Genomic DNA, 19,699 nt, shown 5'->3' on the forward strand with positions numbered 1-19,699 from the left:
TTTTAACAAACGGATGGAGACAGATCCACAGTCCCCTCGCCGAATTCTTTGTGGGGGACAATGATGGTTTCCGAGACCGTGCAATATAATTACCTACTGAGTAACTAACCAGTATTCACCAGCAGATGGTGTAGTTTTGTCAGAGGATCATCAGTGTGCGGATGGAGTTTATCTCTGTTTGCCCATCATAAACTGCAGGGACGGATTGGCCTTCTGGCATTTCTGGCAAATGCCAGATGGGCTGGTCAATTTGTAGCCGAGTGGGCCTGTCTAACTTGGGTATTTTGCACAAAATGATCATTATCTGGCTAATAATGGGGGCCTCAAGGGAATAAATGGACCGGTGTGTTAGAAATGTCAGGGCTGAGTTCTAGTCCCAGTCCGCACCTGATATACTGTATGCAATTCTGGAGAGGGTGGATTGGAAGGACAGATGCGCTAACCTCTAGTAGAGAGATCTATTTGTGTGCAGACCTGTCTATGGGTCAGAGCTATGTAGTTAGGTGACACAGACACACACACACACTCTTTGACAGGGTGCTATCGCGTACAGGCTCTCATTTTTACGACAGAGCCTGCTGTCATCCAGAGAATATCCTCCATTGTCCCCTCTCTCCTTTATGTCATTTAATTATCTTTCTACCATCAAAACGAGTGCTGTCCCTGCATGGTCAGCACTTACATACAGTATGTCCAAAAACGGCCTACATGATGACGAAACATATTGAATAAGCTCTATAGTAAGCTACATTTTTACAGACGCTGTTATCCAGAGAGACTTAAACGAGGAATTAGGGCGCCTTGCCTAGTCAGCTCAGGGATTCGAACCAGCAACCTTTCTGTTACTGGCCCAACCGCTAGGCTACTTGCCACCCGGTCTTAATGTGCTATCATGCTAACTTCATTGTGTTAGGCCTGTCAATGAGTAATTGAGTGTTGGCAAGAGCACAAACAGATCTGAGACCAGGCCACAGACAAGCATGTTCTTGTTCTGAGAAGTGCTATTGCAGTATTGAATACTACAGCGACTGCCTTTCTGCAGCGACTGCCTTTCTACAGCGACTGCCTTTCTACAGCGCTTGCGGTATAGACAAGAGGAAATGTGTGTTCACTGAATGAGAGAATAATAAGCCACATGCCACAACTTCCTCTACAGGCAACAGTTTTACAGCAAAACAACATTTTGCAGCATCAACCATTCAGTAAGAATGAACAATGGATCTGTCTGTTTTTGGTTGAACAAAATTGAACTAACCAAGTTCTCCATCCCCCCATTAATTTGTTCACTATTTCTGTTTGAAGATCAACCAAGTCTATGATTTTAGTAATTGGGAAATGTATAAGGTGTAACAACCTATCCAATGTGTGGGTTATTATACTGCGCCGTGTCTCGGGATTTTATTTCGAGCCATGTCACGTGGTCATGGTGTTAGTAGCTGCAGACAGAGAACTAAGAGAAGAGGAGAAGAGGGGATATTAATAAGTGGGAATTCTTCACATAATTATTAATAAATCCAAGACGCTCATAATGATTATTTTTGCTATAGTCTAATGTCGTTTCGGGTGGCGCGCCGGCGGGTAGAATTCAGAACGACTTTTTCATCTGTGTAAGCTACTGTAGTCTAGATATTTTATACAGATGTCATACCGCTTGCGGTTTATTTTTCCATCGAATGGAATATATTTTCACTTCTGAATGGAAAATTCATTAAGCTATAGACTAGGCCTACTTGGTAGAGCATTCAAATGCGTCTCGTACTTTTTCACTTTAGTTATTTGCATCGTTTTTGCCTAAAGGCAAATTGAGCGCCACCTGAATAAAATCGTGGTTTTCAGTGCGACTTGTGTTTCAAGCGCTCAATTGACAATGAAATATCACTCAATCACTAAGGACTCCGCGGCTAGCTGAGATAATACTACCAGTTACCAAGCACGGGGATATGCTGACTCGAAAATATCTGAAGATATGGAATTGTCATCAATACGTTGACATATGCTTCAATTGGAAACAATTCGTGTGGTGCATTCTCTTTAGCATTTAATGCGCCGTATCGGCTGGCCGCAGCCATCATCGTGCGCCTCCGCCGCGGACATTTATATTGGAAGCAACAGGCTGGGCTCATCGCGCTGGTGAGAAAGTCGCCTTTTGCCAGAGAAATCCACTTCCTGTGTGTTTATGCAAAACCATACGAGCCGAGTGCGTTCACCCGTGTCGCGCTGACTACAACTCCCCTTTAAACTACCCGGGATAGTGGTGACAATTTGTTGGAACTAGACCTCAAGACGCGCCCACTGAAGAATTGCGGTCTTAGTGCATTTCGTTTACGCGCAGGCGACACACAGCTGTGGAAAACCCGACACTGCATGTGGAGTGCTGATGGTTGACAGGGCGAAAGAGGGCGTTCAAAACACAGACGCGTTAAACAGCGTGCCTTGGCTATGGTTTCATATCTAAATCCAAGGAGCTGGAATACTTAATTTGCTGTTCATTCAGAGAGCTCCACATCTACACCTCCAAGACAGCCACACATGCCCCAGAGGACCTTTGTACATCAGCACTTCATGCCCGCCCCGGTGATGCCATGCCCCGCAACCACAGCGGAGATGAAGGCGGCACGGGGCTCTGGATGAAAACTTCTCCGGGCCACCGCGCCGAGGGCTATGACTTGAAGGATGTGGAGTCCGGCCGAAGGATGATGAACAACGCCAGTGCTGGGGACGGTTTGCTGTCGGCCTCCAGTGCTACAGGTGCCGGGGGTTCGGAGAGCCTGAGGGGAAACAAGGGAGCCCGGCTCAGCCTGCTGGGGAAGCCACTCATATACAGCGCTCAGAGCGGCCGGAGAAACGTCCGTTACCGAAGGCTGCAAAATTTACTGTACAACGTGCTGGAGAGACCACGAGCCTGGGCGTTCATCTACCATGCGTTTGTGTAAGTGAAATATTTCATACATCTATCTGCATGGTATGAAGTCTTCTTGCGCAGTTGTTTTATTCCCGCCATCGGTCAGGAGCTCGTGTGTCCACCTGTTGCGTCCACCTCGGGAAGATGCTCCTGTAGAGTTCTACCACGATAAACGTTTGGACACATTTCTTGCAAATGTATCTAATTTGAATAAGAATGGGCACATGATATCTGATGATAATGACATTATAATTTCAATAGGTTTTGGACTTTCCAAAATGCAGTCATTCTCTTTTATTTTTTTATTTTTTTTACCATATCTCTTCAAAGAAATGACAGATTAACTGAACATTTATAACAGACAATCATATGCTGCTGTTTTACTAGTGCTAGATCCTACCCATCTCCAACCCCTGGTCAATTAAGTTGATGTGGTGTATAGCCTACCAAGACTACTCAGAAGACAGCTAATTCTGAATTTCAAAACCCCCTCACACTGACTCCCACTGTTGAATTGTGCAAATTATTCAAGAGCGTTTGTGAAGTAAACATTGGACACAATGAGCGGTACAGATGCAGTGTCTACATTTGACTCAGTTTCTCACAGCAGGACAAGAATCCTGCAGCAACAGGAAATATCAATTGTTATGTGGATATTTACACTGACTGTACAAAACTTTAGGAACACCTGCCCTTTCCATGAAACAGACTGACCAGGTGAATCCAGGTGAAAGCTATGATCCCTTATTGATGTCACTTGTTAAATCTACTATTTCAATCAGTGTAGATGAAGCGATTTTATACCCTTGAGACATGGATTGTGTACGTGTGCCGTTCAGAGGTCGAATGGGCAAGACAACATATTTAAGTGTCTTTGAATGGGGTATGGTAGTAGGTGCCAGGCGCACTGGCTTGAGTGTGTCAAGAACTGCAACGCTTCCAGTTTTTTCACCCTCAACAGTTTGCCATGTGTATCAATAATGGTTCACCACCCAAAGGACATCCAGCCAACTTGACTCAACTGTGGGAAGCATTGGAATCAACATGAGCCAGCATCCCCGTGGAACACTTTCAACACCTTTTAGAGTCTATATGTGGATATGTATATTATATATACATTTTTTGTCGGGGTTGATACATTTTTCGTTAGGGCTAATCAGGACTGACATATTTATGTGGAAATTACACAAACTTTAGAAGCCGTTCAAACCTTGAATACACTACAAGTTTGCATTTCCTGCTGTGTAAGAACATTCCTGCAACAACAGGATGATCAAATTAAGATATGACATCAGTACATGATCACAAACAAACTTCTTTTGCAACAGACTACAATGTTGAGTAGGCTACAGTGATGAGAATGAGCACTATATACATTCATATGAGCACACCTTATACGAGTTCTGTGTTCCACTTCTATACGAGTTCTTTATATAGGCACTGTGTATGGGTTATTCTGCAAGTTCCTTACAGTGTTGATATTAAGCAAGTACTTTACTGTACATGATCTGCTTCTATAGGCTTACATCACTTCTATATGAGTTCAGCGTACGAGTACTTTATATGAGACTTCTGTTTGGCCCTGAGGGCCTCCAGACCAGATACAGGAAAGAGTCAATCTTCACCGTGCCTCGGTGTCTCTGTCCATCTGGTCTCCGTCAGATGGCCTCCGTTTGTTGACCAGGCGACCAGCTGCATTTGATTTCCCGCGTGTGACAGTGCTGTTATCACTGTCTGTCTCTCTGAGCCTGGCTAGAGGAAGGAAGTGTGTGTGGATGAGTGCAGGGTGCTGAGCGTGTTTTGAGAATCAACATTCTGGGGTCATAGGGGAAGATTTAGCTAGTTTGTGTTTGTGTGTTGGGGGTATCTGCAGATCAATTGTGGGGTCACAGTTCCTTGTCACTCTCTTGCATTGACATGCTGCTGATCATGTTCTTCCAAGCATGCCTCATCATTGTGCCATTGAGCCATGCAGAAGACCAGTAGGCCTATGTGTATTGTGTTTCTGATACAGTACAGTATAGATACATTATTAGACCATTCTTTCCCTACCCAATGCAATGTAAGAAATGAGAACAATATTCTTACTACCCACAAAGCATCACTGTATTATTGCTATGTGATGTCATCGTGTCTGGGGTCTTCATCGCTGGAAAGGGGTGTCCTTTTTTATGATCCCCTGAAGAGAGTGTGTCCATTTTACGTCCCCTAGTTGTTCATGTAAACTCAGCAAAAAAAAGAGACGTCCCTTTTTCAGGACCCTGTCTTTCAAAGATCATTCGTAAAAATCCAAATAACTTCACAGATCTTCATTGTATGTAACAGCTTTCGTTGGTGGAAGGAGAGGAGGACCAAAATGCAGCGTGGTACGTATCCATAATATAATTTAATCGAGAATTAATACAAAATAACAAGAGAATAAATGAAAAAACCGAAACAGTCCCGTAAGGTGCAAACACTAACACAGGAAACAACCACCCACAAAACACAATAGAAAACAGGGTACCTAAATATGGCTCCCAATCAGAGACAACAACTGACACCTGCCTCTGATTGAGAACCATACTAGGCCAAACACATAGAAATATAAATACAGAACAAAACATAGAAAAACAACATAGAATGCCCACCCCAACTCACGCCCTGACCAAACTAAAATAAAGACATAAAAAATGAACTAAGGTCAGAATTGTAAAGGGTTTAAACACTGTTTCCCATGCTTGTTCAATGAACCATAAACAATTAATGAACATGCACCTGTGGAACGGTCGTTAAGATACTAACAGCTTACAGAAGGTAGGCAATTAAGGTCACAGTTATGAAAACTTAGGACACTAAAGAGACCTTTCTACGGACTCTGAAAAACACCAAAAGAAAGATGCCCATGGTCCCTGCTCATCTGCGTGAACGTGCCTTAGGCATGCTGCAAGGAGGCATGAGGACTGCAGATGTGGCCAGGGCAATAAATTGCAATGTCCATACTGTGAGGAGCCTAAGAAAGCGCTACAGGGAGACCGGATGGACAGCTGATCGTCCTTGCAGTGGCAGACCACGTGTAACAACACCTGCACAGGATTGGTACATCCGAACATCACACCTGCGGGACAGATACAGGATGGCAACAACTGCCCGAGTTACACCAGGAATGCACAATCCCTCTATCAGTGCTCAGACTGTCCCCAATAGGCTGATAGAGGCTGGACTGATAGCTTGTAGGCCTGTTGTAAGGCAGGTCCTCACCAGACATCACCGGCAAAACCCACCATCACTGGACCAGATAGGACTGGCAAAAGTGCTCTTCACTGACGAGTCGCGGTTTTGTCTCACCAGGGGTGATGGTCAGATTCGCGTTTATTGTCGAAGGAATGAGCGTTACACCGAGGCCTGTACTCTGGAGCGGAATCGATTTAGAGGTGGAGGGTCTGTCATGGTCTGAGGCGGTGTGTCACAGTGTCATCGGACTGAGCTTGTTGTCATTGCAGGCAATCTCAACGCTGTGAGTTACAGGGAAGACATCCTCCTCCCTCATGTGGTACCCTTCCTGCAGGCTCATCCTGACATGACCCTCCAGCATGACAATGCCACCAGCCATACTGCTCGTTCTGTGCGTGATTTCCTGCAAGACAGGAATGTCAGTGTTCTGCCATGGCCAGCGAAGACCACGGATCTCAATCCCATTGAGCACGTCTGGGACCTGTTGGATCGGAGGGTGAGGGCAAGTGCCATTCCCCCCAGAAATGTCCCGAAACTTGCAGGTGCCTTGGTGGAAGAGTGGGGTAACATCTCACATCAATAACTCGCAAATATGGTACAGTCCATGAGGAGGAGATGCACTGCAGTACTTAATACAGCTGGTGGCCACACCAGAAACTGACTGTTACTTTTGATTTTGACCCCCCCTTTGCTCAGGGACACATTCAATTTCTGTTAGTCACATGTCTGTGGAACTTGTTCAGTTTATGTCTCAGTTGTTGAATCTTGTTATGTTCATACAAATATTTACACATGTTAAGTTTGCTGAAAATAATCGCAGTTGACAGTGAGAGGACGTTTCTTTTTTTGCTGAGTTCATGTGTACACACACACACACACACACACACACACACACACACACACACACACACACACACACACACACACACACACACACACACACACACACACACACACACACACACACACACACAATACATGTCCATGTTTTTAAACGTATGTAGATTGTAAAGTAATTTGTCTGTAATCTATTTTTCATCATGTGCCGCACCCCAGTAAGACTAGCTGTCTCCATTGGCGTCAGCTAATTGTGATCCTAATAAATCATACTCAGGCGACTAAGGGGGGGGGGGGGGGGGGGGGGTGTTTACATCATTACTGCATTGTCAGTTTTTTTTATTAGAGCCCATGAATCTGATAGGCCAGATTTGTTGATCGTATTCTCGACTGCAGAAGCTTGTCTCTTTGGGAGCGCATGGTTGGTTGGATCATGGCTGGGAAGTTAGTGAGGTATTTCTTTCAGCCCTGGGGAGATGAGCAAGAGTAGAGCATTAGATATGAAGGTTATCTGAGCACCTCAACCTCGCTTAACTATAGATTATGATACTGAGACTGATTGGTAATGGATTATACTGTATAGCTCCTATGATTGGTAATGGATAATGCTGTAAAGATCCTATGATTGGTAATGGATAATGCTGTATAGATCCTATGATTGGTAATGGATAATGCTGTATAGATCCTATGATTGGTAATGGATAATGCTGTATAGATCCCATGATTGGTAATGGATAATGCTGTAAAGATCCTATGATTGGTAATGGATAATGCTGTAAAGATCCTATGATTGGTAATGGATAATGCTGTAAAGATCCTATGATTGGTAATGGCTAATGCTGTAAAGATCCTATGATTGGTAATGGATAATGCTGTATAGATCTTATGATTGTTAATGGATAATGCTGTATAGATCCTATGATTGGTAATGGCTAATGCTGTAAAGATCCTATGATTGGTAATGGCTAATGCTGTAAAGATCCTATGATTGGTAATGGCTAATGCTGTAAAGATCCTATGATTGGTAATGGATAATGCTGTAAAGATCCTATGATTGGTAATGGATAATGCTGTATAGATCTTATGCTAATGCCTTCATGCTTGCCAAATCATCCGTAGTAATTGGTGCGAAGGGACAATAGACAGCCGTAATATGCAGTTGAATGGCTTATTCACTGTGTTTATAAGCTTTTAGAAATCCAATGGAACAAAATGTAGGTGATTTATTATAGATGCTATGTCTGCACTATACTGTACATAAGCATGGTCGTCTTTTTCAGCCTGAGGCCTTTCAAATCACAGTTGTTTAACAAGGCAGACAGCTGAAGGCAACCAGATTTCCTTGTCACACATGTGATCGCAATTGTCATCGGGTCATTAGCAATGTCAATACTATGATAAATGAATCAGGATATATGACATGCGTTTCATATAGTAAAAAAAAAAAGGCATTATGTAAGAACGACTGTTTATTTGGGTTGTTATTGAAGAGGGGACTTTAACCAGTCAATCCCACCTGTAAAAGCTCCAGTGACTCTTCTGAAGCTCTACTTACATGACTCACATACCTGGGGTCCTGGGTGTCTGTGTGGGTTGTGTTGGTTCATCATCTCCGTCCTAGTGATGACCTTTCCTTTAATGAACGACTTTAGAATACTCTGGGAATGAAGGAAGTGGATGTCAGAGAGGATTTACGGAGATACACATGTTTTCGCATGGCACTTTCTACGTTTCACTAATACTTTTCACAAATATTCCTCGGAGAAAGTCATAATAATTGGTCATTTGTCATTGGATTTGCCCATAATCCCTCTGCCATTTATTTTGTTCAGACATGTAAAGAAGTAATTAGTCCCCAACAATAAAAATTGGTTACAAATAAAAATCCCCAATCCCTCAATCACATTATTTTACTACAGTATGTCTAAAAACCAAGACAACCTGGCCCTGAACCAAATTGGATTCGTCTGATGATTGAGTCCAACATAACATGTTGTTTTTTTGTTTACTCCAATTCCAATGTCGCGTAATGCACTTTCGCCTGGCTATTTCAGTGAGCATTTTGATAACTCACAGAGGTTCCCCTTTGTCCCTGGCCATGCTTCCAGGCGGTACTGACTAGCACTCATCCACCTGGGTCCTTCACCTTTTCCTTGCCAAAACAGAAGGGACACGAACAGAAGACTGAAGTGCACTTTAGTCAAGGCTTCAATCTAGTAGTATCCAGATCTACACCCTCCATATTGGCATGCTCTACCTCTACGACCTTTGACTTAGCATGCATACCGTGCCATTTATATGCAAATACATCCATATCGCATGAACAACAGTGTATGGAACCCTAATACGACACGACCGCTACAAGTGTCAAGAAGAAGATCACAATTTCAAATACTAAATTCTTCCATTTTTTTATACAAGGTTTAAGATCATAAGATCATGGAAGATTAAGATCTCTGTCTCAAATACTTAATGATGATATAAGACTGCATGCAGAGACCAAGCAGGATATGCACTGTATGTATTTATCCATTTCATTTGCCCGTTTGTGAGAGGGAGAGCAGGACTGAGGACTGAGACAGTCTTTGTGCCTAGCTGACTGCATCACTGCCCGCCGGGGACTCGTTTCCCTTCTGCCTACCCCCCCTCTGGTCCCCCCCTCCCCCCAACACTCAGACACACAGTGCCGCCATTCATCTTACCTGTGGATTAATGAGATCCTATCCCTGCAAGTATGTCAGGGGCAGTAAAGCGTGGGGAAATGGATACGCACATGGAACCTTCCGCCTCGTCGGGTTCCTGCACTGGCATGCGGGACGGCTAAAGCCGGGTGTACACTACATGATTTTGGTCCCGATCTACCTGTCCCAGACAAGTTTTTGAGCACGGAGACAAAATCCTCATGTCGTTGCCTACCCGAGGCGCGCGGCTGTCACCGATGCTGGTTTAAAGTTAGCGGATCAGAGACGCAATATGAGGGCTACCGATCTCGTCTTTGAGCGGTCCCAAACCTCTCGATGTTTTCAAACATGTTTTATTTTACCGACCCCAAATCTGCAATGCTCTTGTTGTGTGAGATATGTATTGACAAGTTTTGAGAACGGTGATTAGCAGTAGCCAATGAGAGCTCGCCAGAGAAGAAGCCAGTGAGGCCAGTGACGTTGCATCACATCACCCAGAATGGGTAGACTCTCCAGCAGGAGGGATTACTACTAGTATGCGTTTGTACTTGCCTTTAACCAAAGCCAAAGCATCAAACCGTTACAGCTCTGAAGTTCACTATCGGTGTTATTCAATTCAAAATGTATTGGCTAGATATTTCAACTCTGTATGGCAAGCGTGAACGTCTGACTCACAACGTTTATGAGGCTGCTTTGAGCCACGTTAAATCTAAATACGTTAAATCTAATCACATCGTCACATCGTTGTTTTGGCGAGACAGCGTGGCATCGAGAATCATCACGACTAAGTGAAGAGTCTTCTAGTGTGTGACCTCCGTCTGTGCCACATGGTTTAGTGTGCGCACCACTACGTTGGCAAGACGGAAAAAAACTACAGGAAAGACACTTAATGTGATGTTAGGATTTTTGAAAGTCGTGTACTTTACACCTGGCTTAAAACACCAAGGGGTGCATCCCAAATGTCACCCTTTTCCCTATATAGTGCACTACTTTTGATAGGGCTCTGCCATTTGTGACGCAGCCCAACCCGCGAGGGAGGGAGTGAAGGAGCATGGAACGGTGATCCAAACTCCGTGCTCTCGGACAACGGAACACTGTTCCGAACCCAGTACATTCTAGGGTGTTTGTTCCCGAGTATCGCCAGGCTGGATGGTTGGATGAATGGTCTGTGGTGGATGTTGGATGAATGGTATAACACTGACAGTAAGCCTTCTGTGCATCACACCCCAAGGTGTTATGCAAGACTGTCTTTTTTTAATCTCTATCTATGATTGAGTTGTACAGGAAGTAAGTCATTTCCTCATGCAGAATCTATAAAAATGAAGGGTTTTTATGAAACTGAGATCAAGTAGACATAACCTTGAGCTGCTGTAAGCAATTCATCTGTCACTCTATCGGACACATCGAAATGCCACATCTTCTTCTTCCTGGAATCAACCTACGCCACTGCCATGTTGTCCTTTTCCGGCTTCTCCCGCCTCGAGCAAGCCGGCATTCATCAACACACCAATGAAGAAGACACACATCATGCACCCATACTACACTGATGCACACTGCAATGGGAATGATGGCGCCAATGCTATTCACGTTCTACGCTGTGCACTTTGTCAGTGTAATGGCCGCTTCTTCCTCTTATTTAAAGTTCATTAAAACATGGCATGCAGTACATTGTGTCACTGACTAACCAACCCAGAGCAATGTCCAATAGATTCAGTAAGTTCCCATACGCTCTCCCTTGTTTTCCCCATTGGAAGGCATGTGTAGTGTTTACTGGCTAGCTCTCTGACTCAATGGAAAAAGCATGAGTCTACACGCTCAGTCAGGCGAAGGTGAAGTAATTCAGAAGCCGCGCCGCAGAGCCAGTAAACACTGTGTCCGGCGGTGTGATTCAGTAAGAAGTGTAGATGTCGTTAAGAGAGGGGTGTCTTTTGAAAGAGGACAGAGTGTTTTGATAGTCACAAGGACCCCGCGTGACACAGAGCAGAAGCGTCAGACAGACGCGCTTGACGGCAGAGAAGACGGCGGCTGGTTGAAGCAAGGCCAGAACAGAGGTGATGACGAGAGGAAGCTTGAATAGAGACGTTGATGCAAGGAAGGAGTGTGTGTGTGTGTGCAAGGAAGCTTGTAAATGACAAGTGGTGGAAAAAGTTGACAATTGTCATACTTGAGTAAAAGTTTATAGAAAATTACTCAAGTAGAAGTAGTCACCCAGTAAAATACTACTTGAGTAAAAGTATTTTGTTTTAAATATACTTAAGTATCAAAAGTAAATGTTATTGCTAAAATATACTTAAACATATTTATTTTAGAATTTAACTAGTCAAGTCAGTTAAGAACACATTCTTATTTACATTACATTTAAGTCATTTAGCAGACGCTCTTATCCAGAGCGACTTACAAATTGGAAAGTTCATACATATTCATCCTGGTTCCCCCGTGGGAATTGAACATCTTATCAAGAGAACATCCCTGGTCATGGCGTTGCAAGCGCCATGCTCTACCAACTGAGCCACACAGGACCATTATTTACAATGACAGCCTAGGGAACAGTGGCTTAACTGCCTTGTTCAGGGGCAGAACGACAGATTTTTACCTTGTCAGTTTGGGGATTCGATCTAGCAACATTTCGGTTACTGGCCCAACACTTTAACCACTAGACTACCTGCCGCCCCATTATCAAAAAGTAAAAGTATAAATAATTTCAAATTCCTTATATTCAGCAAACCACACAGCACCGTTTTCTTGTTTTTGAAAGGTACAGATATCCAAGGGCACACTCCAGCAAGAATGTGTGTTTCGTGAGTATGCCAAATCAGAGGCAGGAGAGATGACCAGGGATGTTCTCTTGATAAGTGCGTGAATTTGACCATTTTCCTGTCCTGCTGAGCATTCAAAATGTAACGATTACTTTTGGGTTGTCAGGGAAAATGTATGGAGTAAAAAGTACATTATTTTCTTTAGGAATATAGTGAAGTAAAAGTAAAAGTTGACAAAAATAGAAATAGTAAAGTACAGATACACCAAAAAATGACTTAAATAGTACTTTAAATAATTTTGACTTAAGCACTTTACACCACTGCTTGCTTGAGACGTGTGTGTGTGTGTGTGTGTGTGTGTGTGTGTGTGTGTGTGTGTGTGTGTGTTGGGCCCAACAAGAGCACAGACGGGGGAGTATGTTAGAGCCTTCGTGCTCTGAAGACGTGTCACAGAAATGTTCTCTCCATTCATTCACCCAAGTGGCCAAATATTCATTTTGTGTGACAAAACGTTTTGACATGCTAATTATATTTAAATCATATTTAAATCTTTATATATATTTTTTTGACATGCTCCCCTTGTCCCTTGTTGACAACATTTATATTTGACTTTCTGCATAGCCTGCTTCTATATCACACAGGTTTTGATCAAGGACTCTCCTTGGACTAGGTAAGTTCAGTAGATGTCTGACACACACACAAATCATCCCAATTTGATGATTCATGAAATAAGATTATATCAGATATATCGAACTCTGTAAGACCTAACACTGAGTTGAAGATCCAGTCCCACTTCTGTAAAGAACTTACTAAGAACTTAGCTTGTTGAAAACCTGTCAGACTCTCACACGAATCATCAGACTTAGGAAATGTAATGTTATCAGATATTCCGGCCTGCATGTAGTTGTACATTGCACAAGTTCGAGCAAGTAGATCACTTCCAAAGCACTATATGCCTAAGTGAGTCACTATGAATGGGCTCCGACACACAGGTGTCTAATTTCAGTACAATGTTTGCACTGAGGGAGTTCCCACATAACTGTTTTTAGAGATGGCCTATCCGCAAACATAGAAACACACAGGGCACTTCCACATAGGCGCATTGCGGTACGTTGCTTTAGCTAACAGATAAGACTCACTCATTTACCTAAACCAATACTCAACCGTTTCCCTCCCACATGCCCTTAGGTTCGGAGAAGGCTATGCAACGTTGTGTGATCTTAATGGCACCCAGATCTCTGCTATCACAGAAGTATCTTGTTGTTTTACGTAGAGGCTGACTTTCAGTTTGCTTATGGGAGGTTTGTGTAACTGACAAGGGCACAGCCAATCATATCTGGGCATTCCACCAGTATCGGGACTCATACTGAGAAAAGGACCCCACTACCCAGCTCTTTGTCATCATCATCTCTCTGTTTTGATCATTCTTTCTTTCTTTTGCCGTTTCGATCAATGTAATTCCCCCCATCTCTCTCTCTCCTTCCCTTCTTTTCTCTCCACCTCAGTTGTGCCTCTTCTCCTCTTATCTCCCATTGTGACCAGCGCAACAACAAAAAACAAATCCCGCTCGATGACATGCCCTCCACTGCTAGTCGGGTATAACTGCAGAGATCCCCCACCACTGTCCCTCTCTCTGGGCTAAAGCCTCACTCTGCCTTTGCCAACGGGATTTCTCTGCACTACTCTCTAACCCCAAGCTAGCATTAGCGGCTAAGCATATTGACTAGCGAACTACCATAGCGAGGACACAGACATTCTGAGCAAGGAGGGAGGAATAGAGCCCTGTACGGGCATGAATTTTAAGCCTGAGCCCTACCCATGCTTGCGACATTCAGGCCTTACCCTACCCAGGCCTGATGCTGCCAAATTTAAGGCCCTGCCTGAAACCCGAAATCAGCAATAACTTCCTCCGTTAGTAAATCCATTAGCTGCTCCTCTCTGTCTGCCACTCGCCCGCACTCTGCTCATGCCTGCTTTGAGTCTGTAAATATCCATAGCAACGGCTTCTCTTGAGCTCCTCAGTGATGAGACATGAGAGAGCAGTGAGCTGTTAGCTACTTTTCCGTCACTCTAAACTCAGACAAAACGTTCTTATTTTCTCTCCTGTTTTATACGTGACGAGGTTGAAGCACTTCTGACACCATGATATGATCGTCAGATTGGACTGTACTGCGCAGCTTCAAAACATTAGTGATCAATTTAGTGATACCACAGCCCTACCCGTTCCCTGGTTAGTGATGAAAAACACCCCTACCCGCCCGAACCCCATATATAATGTCGGGCTCGGGTCGGGTAGCAGAGCTCTAGGCAGGGAGTACGTGCGTCGGGTATCTGTCCTCTCCTGGCTTTGTTGTCTTGTTAGCTGTCTCCTTTACTGTGTTGATGTTGTTTATGTTGTTAATGTTCCTCCAGCTTTAAACACAAATGGGGGAGAAATGGGCCCAGCAGATGCTAGCCTCTGAGGGAGATGGAGGGATGGAGGGGAGGCTACTTGACTTATGTGGATTTTGACGTATTTGGACAAATAACTCTATTTTTTTTAGGCTATTAATGATGTCTACTGGCAAATTGGAAAATATCCAAAATAGTACTTAAAAACTACGACGAGCTTGAGCTCCCTCTGTCCTTGGTCTGAGAGAGTGTTATGTGGATTTGGACAAATAACTTGGGATTTCAAGGAATTCTGAGAATGTGTCATAGGCCTATCCAAAATAGATCAAAGAAGCTAAGACGTTCGACCTCCTGCTTGGATTGTAAGTAAACCCAACCATCCCTCAAAACCTTCTTGAGATCCTCAAAGTGAAAAGGGCAATTTTCAGAGTGCAGTACATCATCTCCATAGCAACCATCAAGGCTGTTACTAGACGGGGTGGTAGGCTGAAGAAAATGCACACTCTAATGTCTCTCTCATCTGGCCAGTCTTCTGACCAAACAGCTAACACACTATCACCAACCGCTAGGCTAGAGCTACTCTAGTTAGCCATTGTAGACAGTTAGCCACTAGCCGTGCCCGGGTCGCCACTGCTTCCCTCTGTAGTGCTATATTTAGCGACTAAGCTAAGTGTGGACGTCCATTTCCCCCCCTTGAAGAGTCACACAGTCACTCCCCCCACCCCGACACACACACACACACACACACACACACACACACACACACACACACACACACACACACACACACACACACACACACACACACACACAGTAGAGCTATTCCGTCACTCTGGTCATTTTCACGTCACATGGGTTATGTGCACCTCGAGCTGCGTTGAAGCCGGGACCCGTTTGCCAGGGGCCCTTTGTTGGTGATTAGACGTCATCATCAGGCAGTAGCATCCTCTGCCGGGCCACACTAACAACGGAGGAGTTGGAATAGCAGTGGGGGAATCAAAACATGGTGCTGACTAATACATGGGATTCATATGTTTATGGATTTGGTTTCTCCTCTCTCTCTCTCTCTCTCTCTCTCTCTCTCCCCCTCTCCCCCTTTCTCTCTTGGATTTAATTTGATTTTAATTTGTCACACAGGTTTACTTTGGGTTAAGTATCCCTAACGGTTGCAAATTACACCCTCTTTGGGTCAAATACTTCTGTCTTGAATTACTCATAAAGGCCTACGGGCCTTTAAAATGCAGCTTAGTGGAGTCTTTACAGGGTGCCCACATAGTATTTAATGAAGCACCATCTTATCTAACGTAGGCTCTGTCAACCTTTTGATGTGGTCTGCATTATTTAAGGGAGAGCCATCCAAGGGCAGTGGGTTGTCTACATCAGTGTCCAGTTAGCTAATGGTGTTGCTGCCTGCAAGGGTCAGGCAGAGTGACGCATCCTGGAGAGAGTGGACAGCAGCAGCAGCAAGAGAGAGAAGCCAGGTTGGTCCCCTGGTAGTGGTGTCTACAGTATCTGGGGCCCTCTGACCTCCATGTGTTACCCACAAGGCCCCAAGACAGCTGGCCAAGCAGCCTGTCCACCAACACTGGTGTCCCCTCCACCTTGAGAGGGAGAGAAAGGGGGAGAGAGCAGGGATGATGGAGGGAGAGAGAGACAAAGAAAGAGAGGGAGTGGGAGAGAAAGAGCAACATAGAGGATAAGAGGAAAGAAAAGTGGAAAAGAGAGAGATGTGCTGTCTGGCTCTCTCTAGTGCCTCTAGACTGGAAGGCAGTGCTGGTCGGTGGAAACATTGCTCCGTTCTGTCTTACTACAGCATGTCAGCAGCATTACTCACAAAAAGGTGCTATCTTCCCTTTGAAAAACCCTTTTTGGTTCCAGGTAGAACGGTTTTGGGTTCCAGGTAGAACGGTTTTGGGTTCCATGTGGAACCCTTTCCACGGAGGGTTGTACATGGAACCCAAAAAGGTTCTACCTGGAACACAAGAGGGTTTTTACCTGGAACCAGGGGGACAGCGGAATAACTCTTATGGAGCCCTTTGTTCTCTGGAGTGTACGCCTCAAATGTGTTTACTAAATCTCACTTAAAAATGTGTTTACTAGACCTCATTTAAAAATGTGTTTACTAGACCTCCCTTAAAAATGTGTTTACTAAACCTCACTTAAAAATGTGTTTACTAAACATCACTTAAAAATGTGTTTACTAAACATCACTTAAAAATGTGTTTACTAAACCTCACTTAAAAATGTGTTTATTAACCTCACTTAAAAATGTGTTCACTAAACCTCACTTAAAAATGTGTTTGCTAAACATCCCTTAAAAATTTGTTTACTAAACCTCCCTTAAAAAGGTGTTTACTAGACCTCATTTAAAAATGTGTTTACTAAACCTCCCTTAAAAATGTGTTTACTAAACCTCCCTTAAAAATGTGTTTACTAAACCTCACTTAAAAATGTGTTTACTAAATCTCACTTAAAAATGTGTTTACTAGACCTCATTTAAAAATGTGTTTACTAGACCTCATTTAAAAATGTGTTTACTAGACCTTGTTTAAAAATGTGTTTACTAAACATCCCTTAAAAATGTGTTTATTAACCTCACTTAAAAATGTGTTTACTAAACCTCACTTAAAAATGTGTTTGCTAAACATCCCTTAAAAATGTGTTTGCTAAACATCCCTTAAAAATGTGTTAACTAAACCTCACTTAAAAATGTGTTTACTAAATCTCACTTAAAAATGTGCTTGCTAAACATCCCTTAAAAATGTGCTTGCTAAACATCCCTTAAAAATGTGTTTACTAAACCTCCCTTAAAAATGTGTTTGCTAAACATCCCTTAAAAATGTGTTTACTAAACCTCCCTTAAAAATGTGTTTACTAAACCTCCCTTAAAAATGTGTTTGCTAAACATCCCTTAAAAATGTGTTTACTAAACCTCCCTTAAAAATGTGTTTACTAAACCTCCCTTAAAAATGTGTTTACTTAACCTCCCTTAAAAATGTGTTTACTAGACATCCCTTAAAAATGTGTTTACTAAACCTCACTTAAAAATGTGTTTACTAAACCTCCCTTAAAAATGTGTTTACTAAACCTCCCTTAAAAATGTGTTTACTAAACCTCACTTAAAAATGTGTTTACTAAACCTCCCTTAAAAATGTGTTTACTAAATCTCACTTAAAAATGTTTTTACTAAATCTCACTTAAAAATGTGTTTACTAAACCTCACTTAAAAATGTGTAAAGAAATTGGAACTTAATCACAGTTCTTATTGGGGAGATTAATCAGGTTTCACTTTCAGTTGACGAGGATGATGAAAGTCATTCATTTTATGAGTTAAACACCAAATACTGAGGAAGTATAAAATATATATCTCCTCCTTCAGTGCCTCTTACTTCCTTTAGTTGTTTATCCTGCTGCTATTATGAGTAATCACAAGCTTAGAAGCAGCCCATTGAACATGCATATCACTGTGTGTGCGTAAGCAAGAGAAGCTTGTTTGCACAGCATGTTCTGAAATGAAAGAACTCTCTTTCTCTCTCTGTCACTGCAGGCCCTCGACCATCTCTCCTCCTTCTCCTCCCTCTCTCTTTCCTCTCCTCCTTCTCCTCCCTCTCTCTTTCCTCTCCACCCTCTCTCCTCCTTCTCCTCCCTCTCTTTTTCCTCTTCACTCTCTCGCCATGTCCACACCGCCCATTTCAACACTATTTCTTCTGCGTTCCAAAATAGCCAAACTGACATCACCAATTCCCCCACCCCATCACCACCCCCATCGAAATCGAGGTTGCTATTGGCAACTGTCCGTGACCCTAGCCAATAAAGAGAGGTTGTACACAGCGCTCCTGCTTGAGGGCATAAAAAGACTCACTGTGGGAAATGTTGAGACAGAGAGAGAGAGCGAGAGAGGGAGAGAGAAGAAGAGGTGGAACGATAGAACAACCTCTCTGAACGGGCGACCCTCCAAGGCTCGGCTCGGTGAAAACCTCCCAGCAGCCTCGGAGGCAGCTGAGAATGTTGCTTTAGCTCTCTGTCTTGATATCTCATTGGGCAACAAGATATCTATATCGAGCCTATTGGTTGGTTGCCTAGCTAGCTTACTGAATGGTGCTGCATAGCATAGGGCTTTCGCTGTATACAATATGGTTCCCCTATAAGGATTGTGGCTCACCATAGACGACTGTGTAATGTGTGAATGGAACAGTGTGAGTTTCTTACAGCTGTCTCCTTTTGGTTCTGCTTGTATCTTACCACACTTTTGGTTCGTCAAGTTACATTGACTTTTGACATTGCTGTTTCTCCTGGGGTGTATTTCAGGCCCCTCTATCAACAAGGTCAAAGTTCAACAAATGTTTAAGGCCGAGTTCTGTGAGAGTGGTCCACACTTCAGGTCAACCTTGTGTTTTTTCTCTCTACACACACACACACACACACACACACACACACACACACACACACACACACACACACACACACACACACACACACACACACACACACACACACACACATACTCATGCATGCACGAGCACGCAAACACACACACGCACACACATTGACACACATTTACACACACACACTATAACCCTCCGGTCGGACTAAACTAGTGAGACTCCACAGACCCAGCCGTAGCTTGATAATCACACACTACCCTTGCCAACCAAAATGAAACTCTTTATTTGTGTTCTTTGAAATGAGGGAAAGTTTGCTGGAAATACCACACGGGTTGGATTTGGGTTGTTAGGTTGCCATCTATCCACAGAGCTGTATGAATGGGGGTTAAGTTAGGTTGGAGAGACAGAGGAAGAGAGAGAGAGAGAGAGAGAGAGAGAGAGAGGGGAGAGAGAGAGACAAACACAAACACTGTTCACAAACACAAACACACGCCACAGAGCCCCAGGACAACAGCACAATTAGACCCAACCAAA

At 43.5% G+C, this 19,699-nt stretch overlaps 1 protein-coding gene across 1 annotated transcript in view; it reads left to right on the top strand.

The window, feature by feature from the left end:
* Positions 1–1,447: 1,447 nt before the first annotated feature.
* The window catches only part of LOC129836040 (potassium voltage-gated channel subfamily KQT member 5-like), a 163,528-nt gene continuing 145,276 nt past the window's right edge, over positions 1,448–19,699 (top strand). Inside the window, exon 1 of the mRNA XM_055901787.1 lies at positions 1,448–2,929. Within this exon, the coding sequence (XP_055757762.1) occupies positions 2,583–2,929 (347 nt within the window). The 5' untranslated portion in view covers positions 1,448–2,582. The remainder of the gene's footprint in view (positions 2,930–19,699) is intronic.

Source organism: Salvelinus fontinalis, chromosome 3 (assembly GCF_029448725.1).
Source record: "Salvelinus fontinalis isolate EN_2023a chromosome 3, ASM2944872v1, whole genome shotgun sequence".
Classification (NCBI taxonomy): Eukaryota; Metazoa; Chordata; class Actinopteri; order Salmoniformes; family Salmonidae; genus Salvelinus; species Salvelinus fontinalis.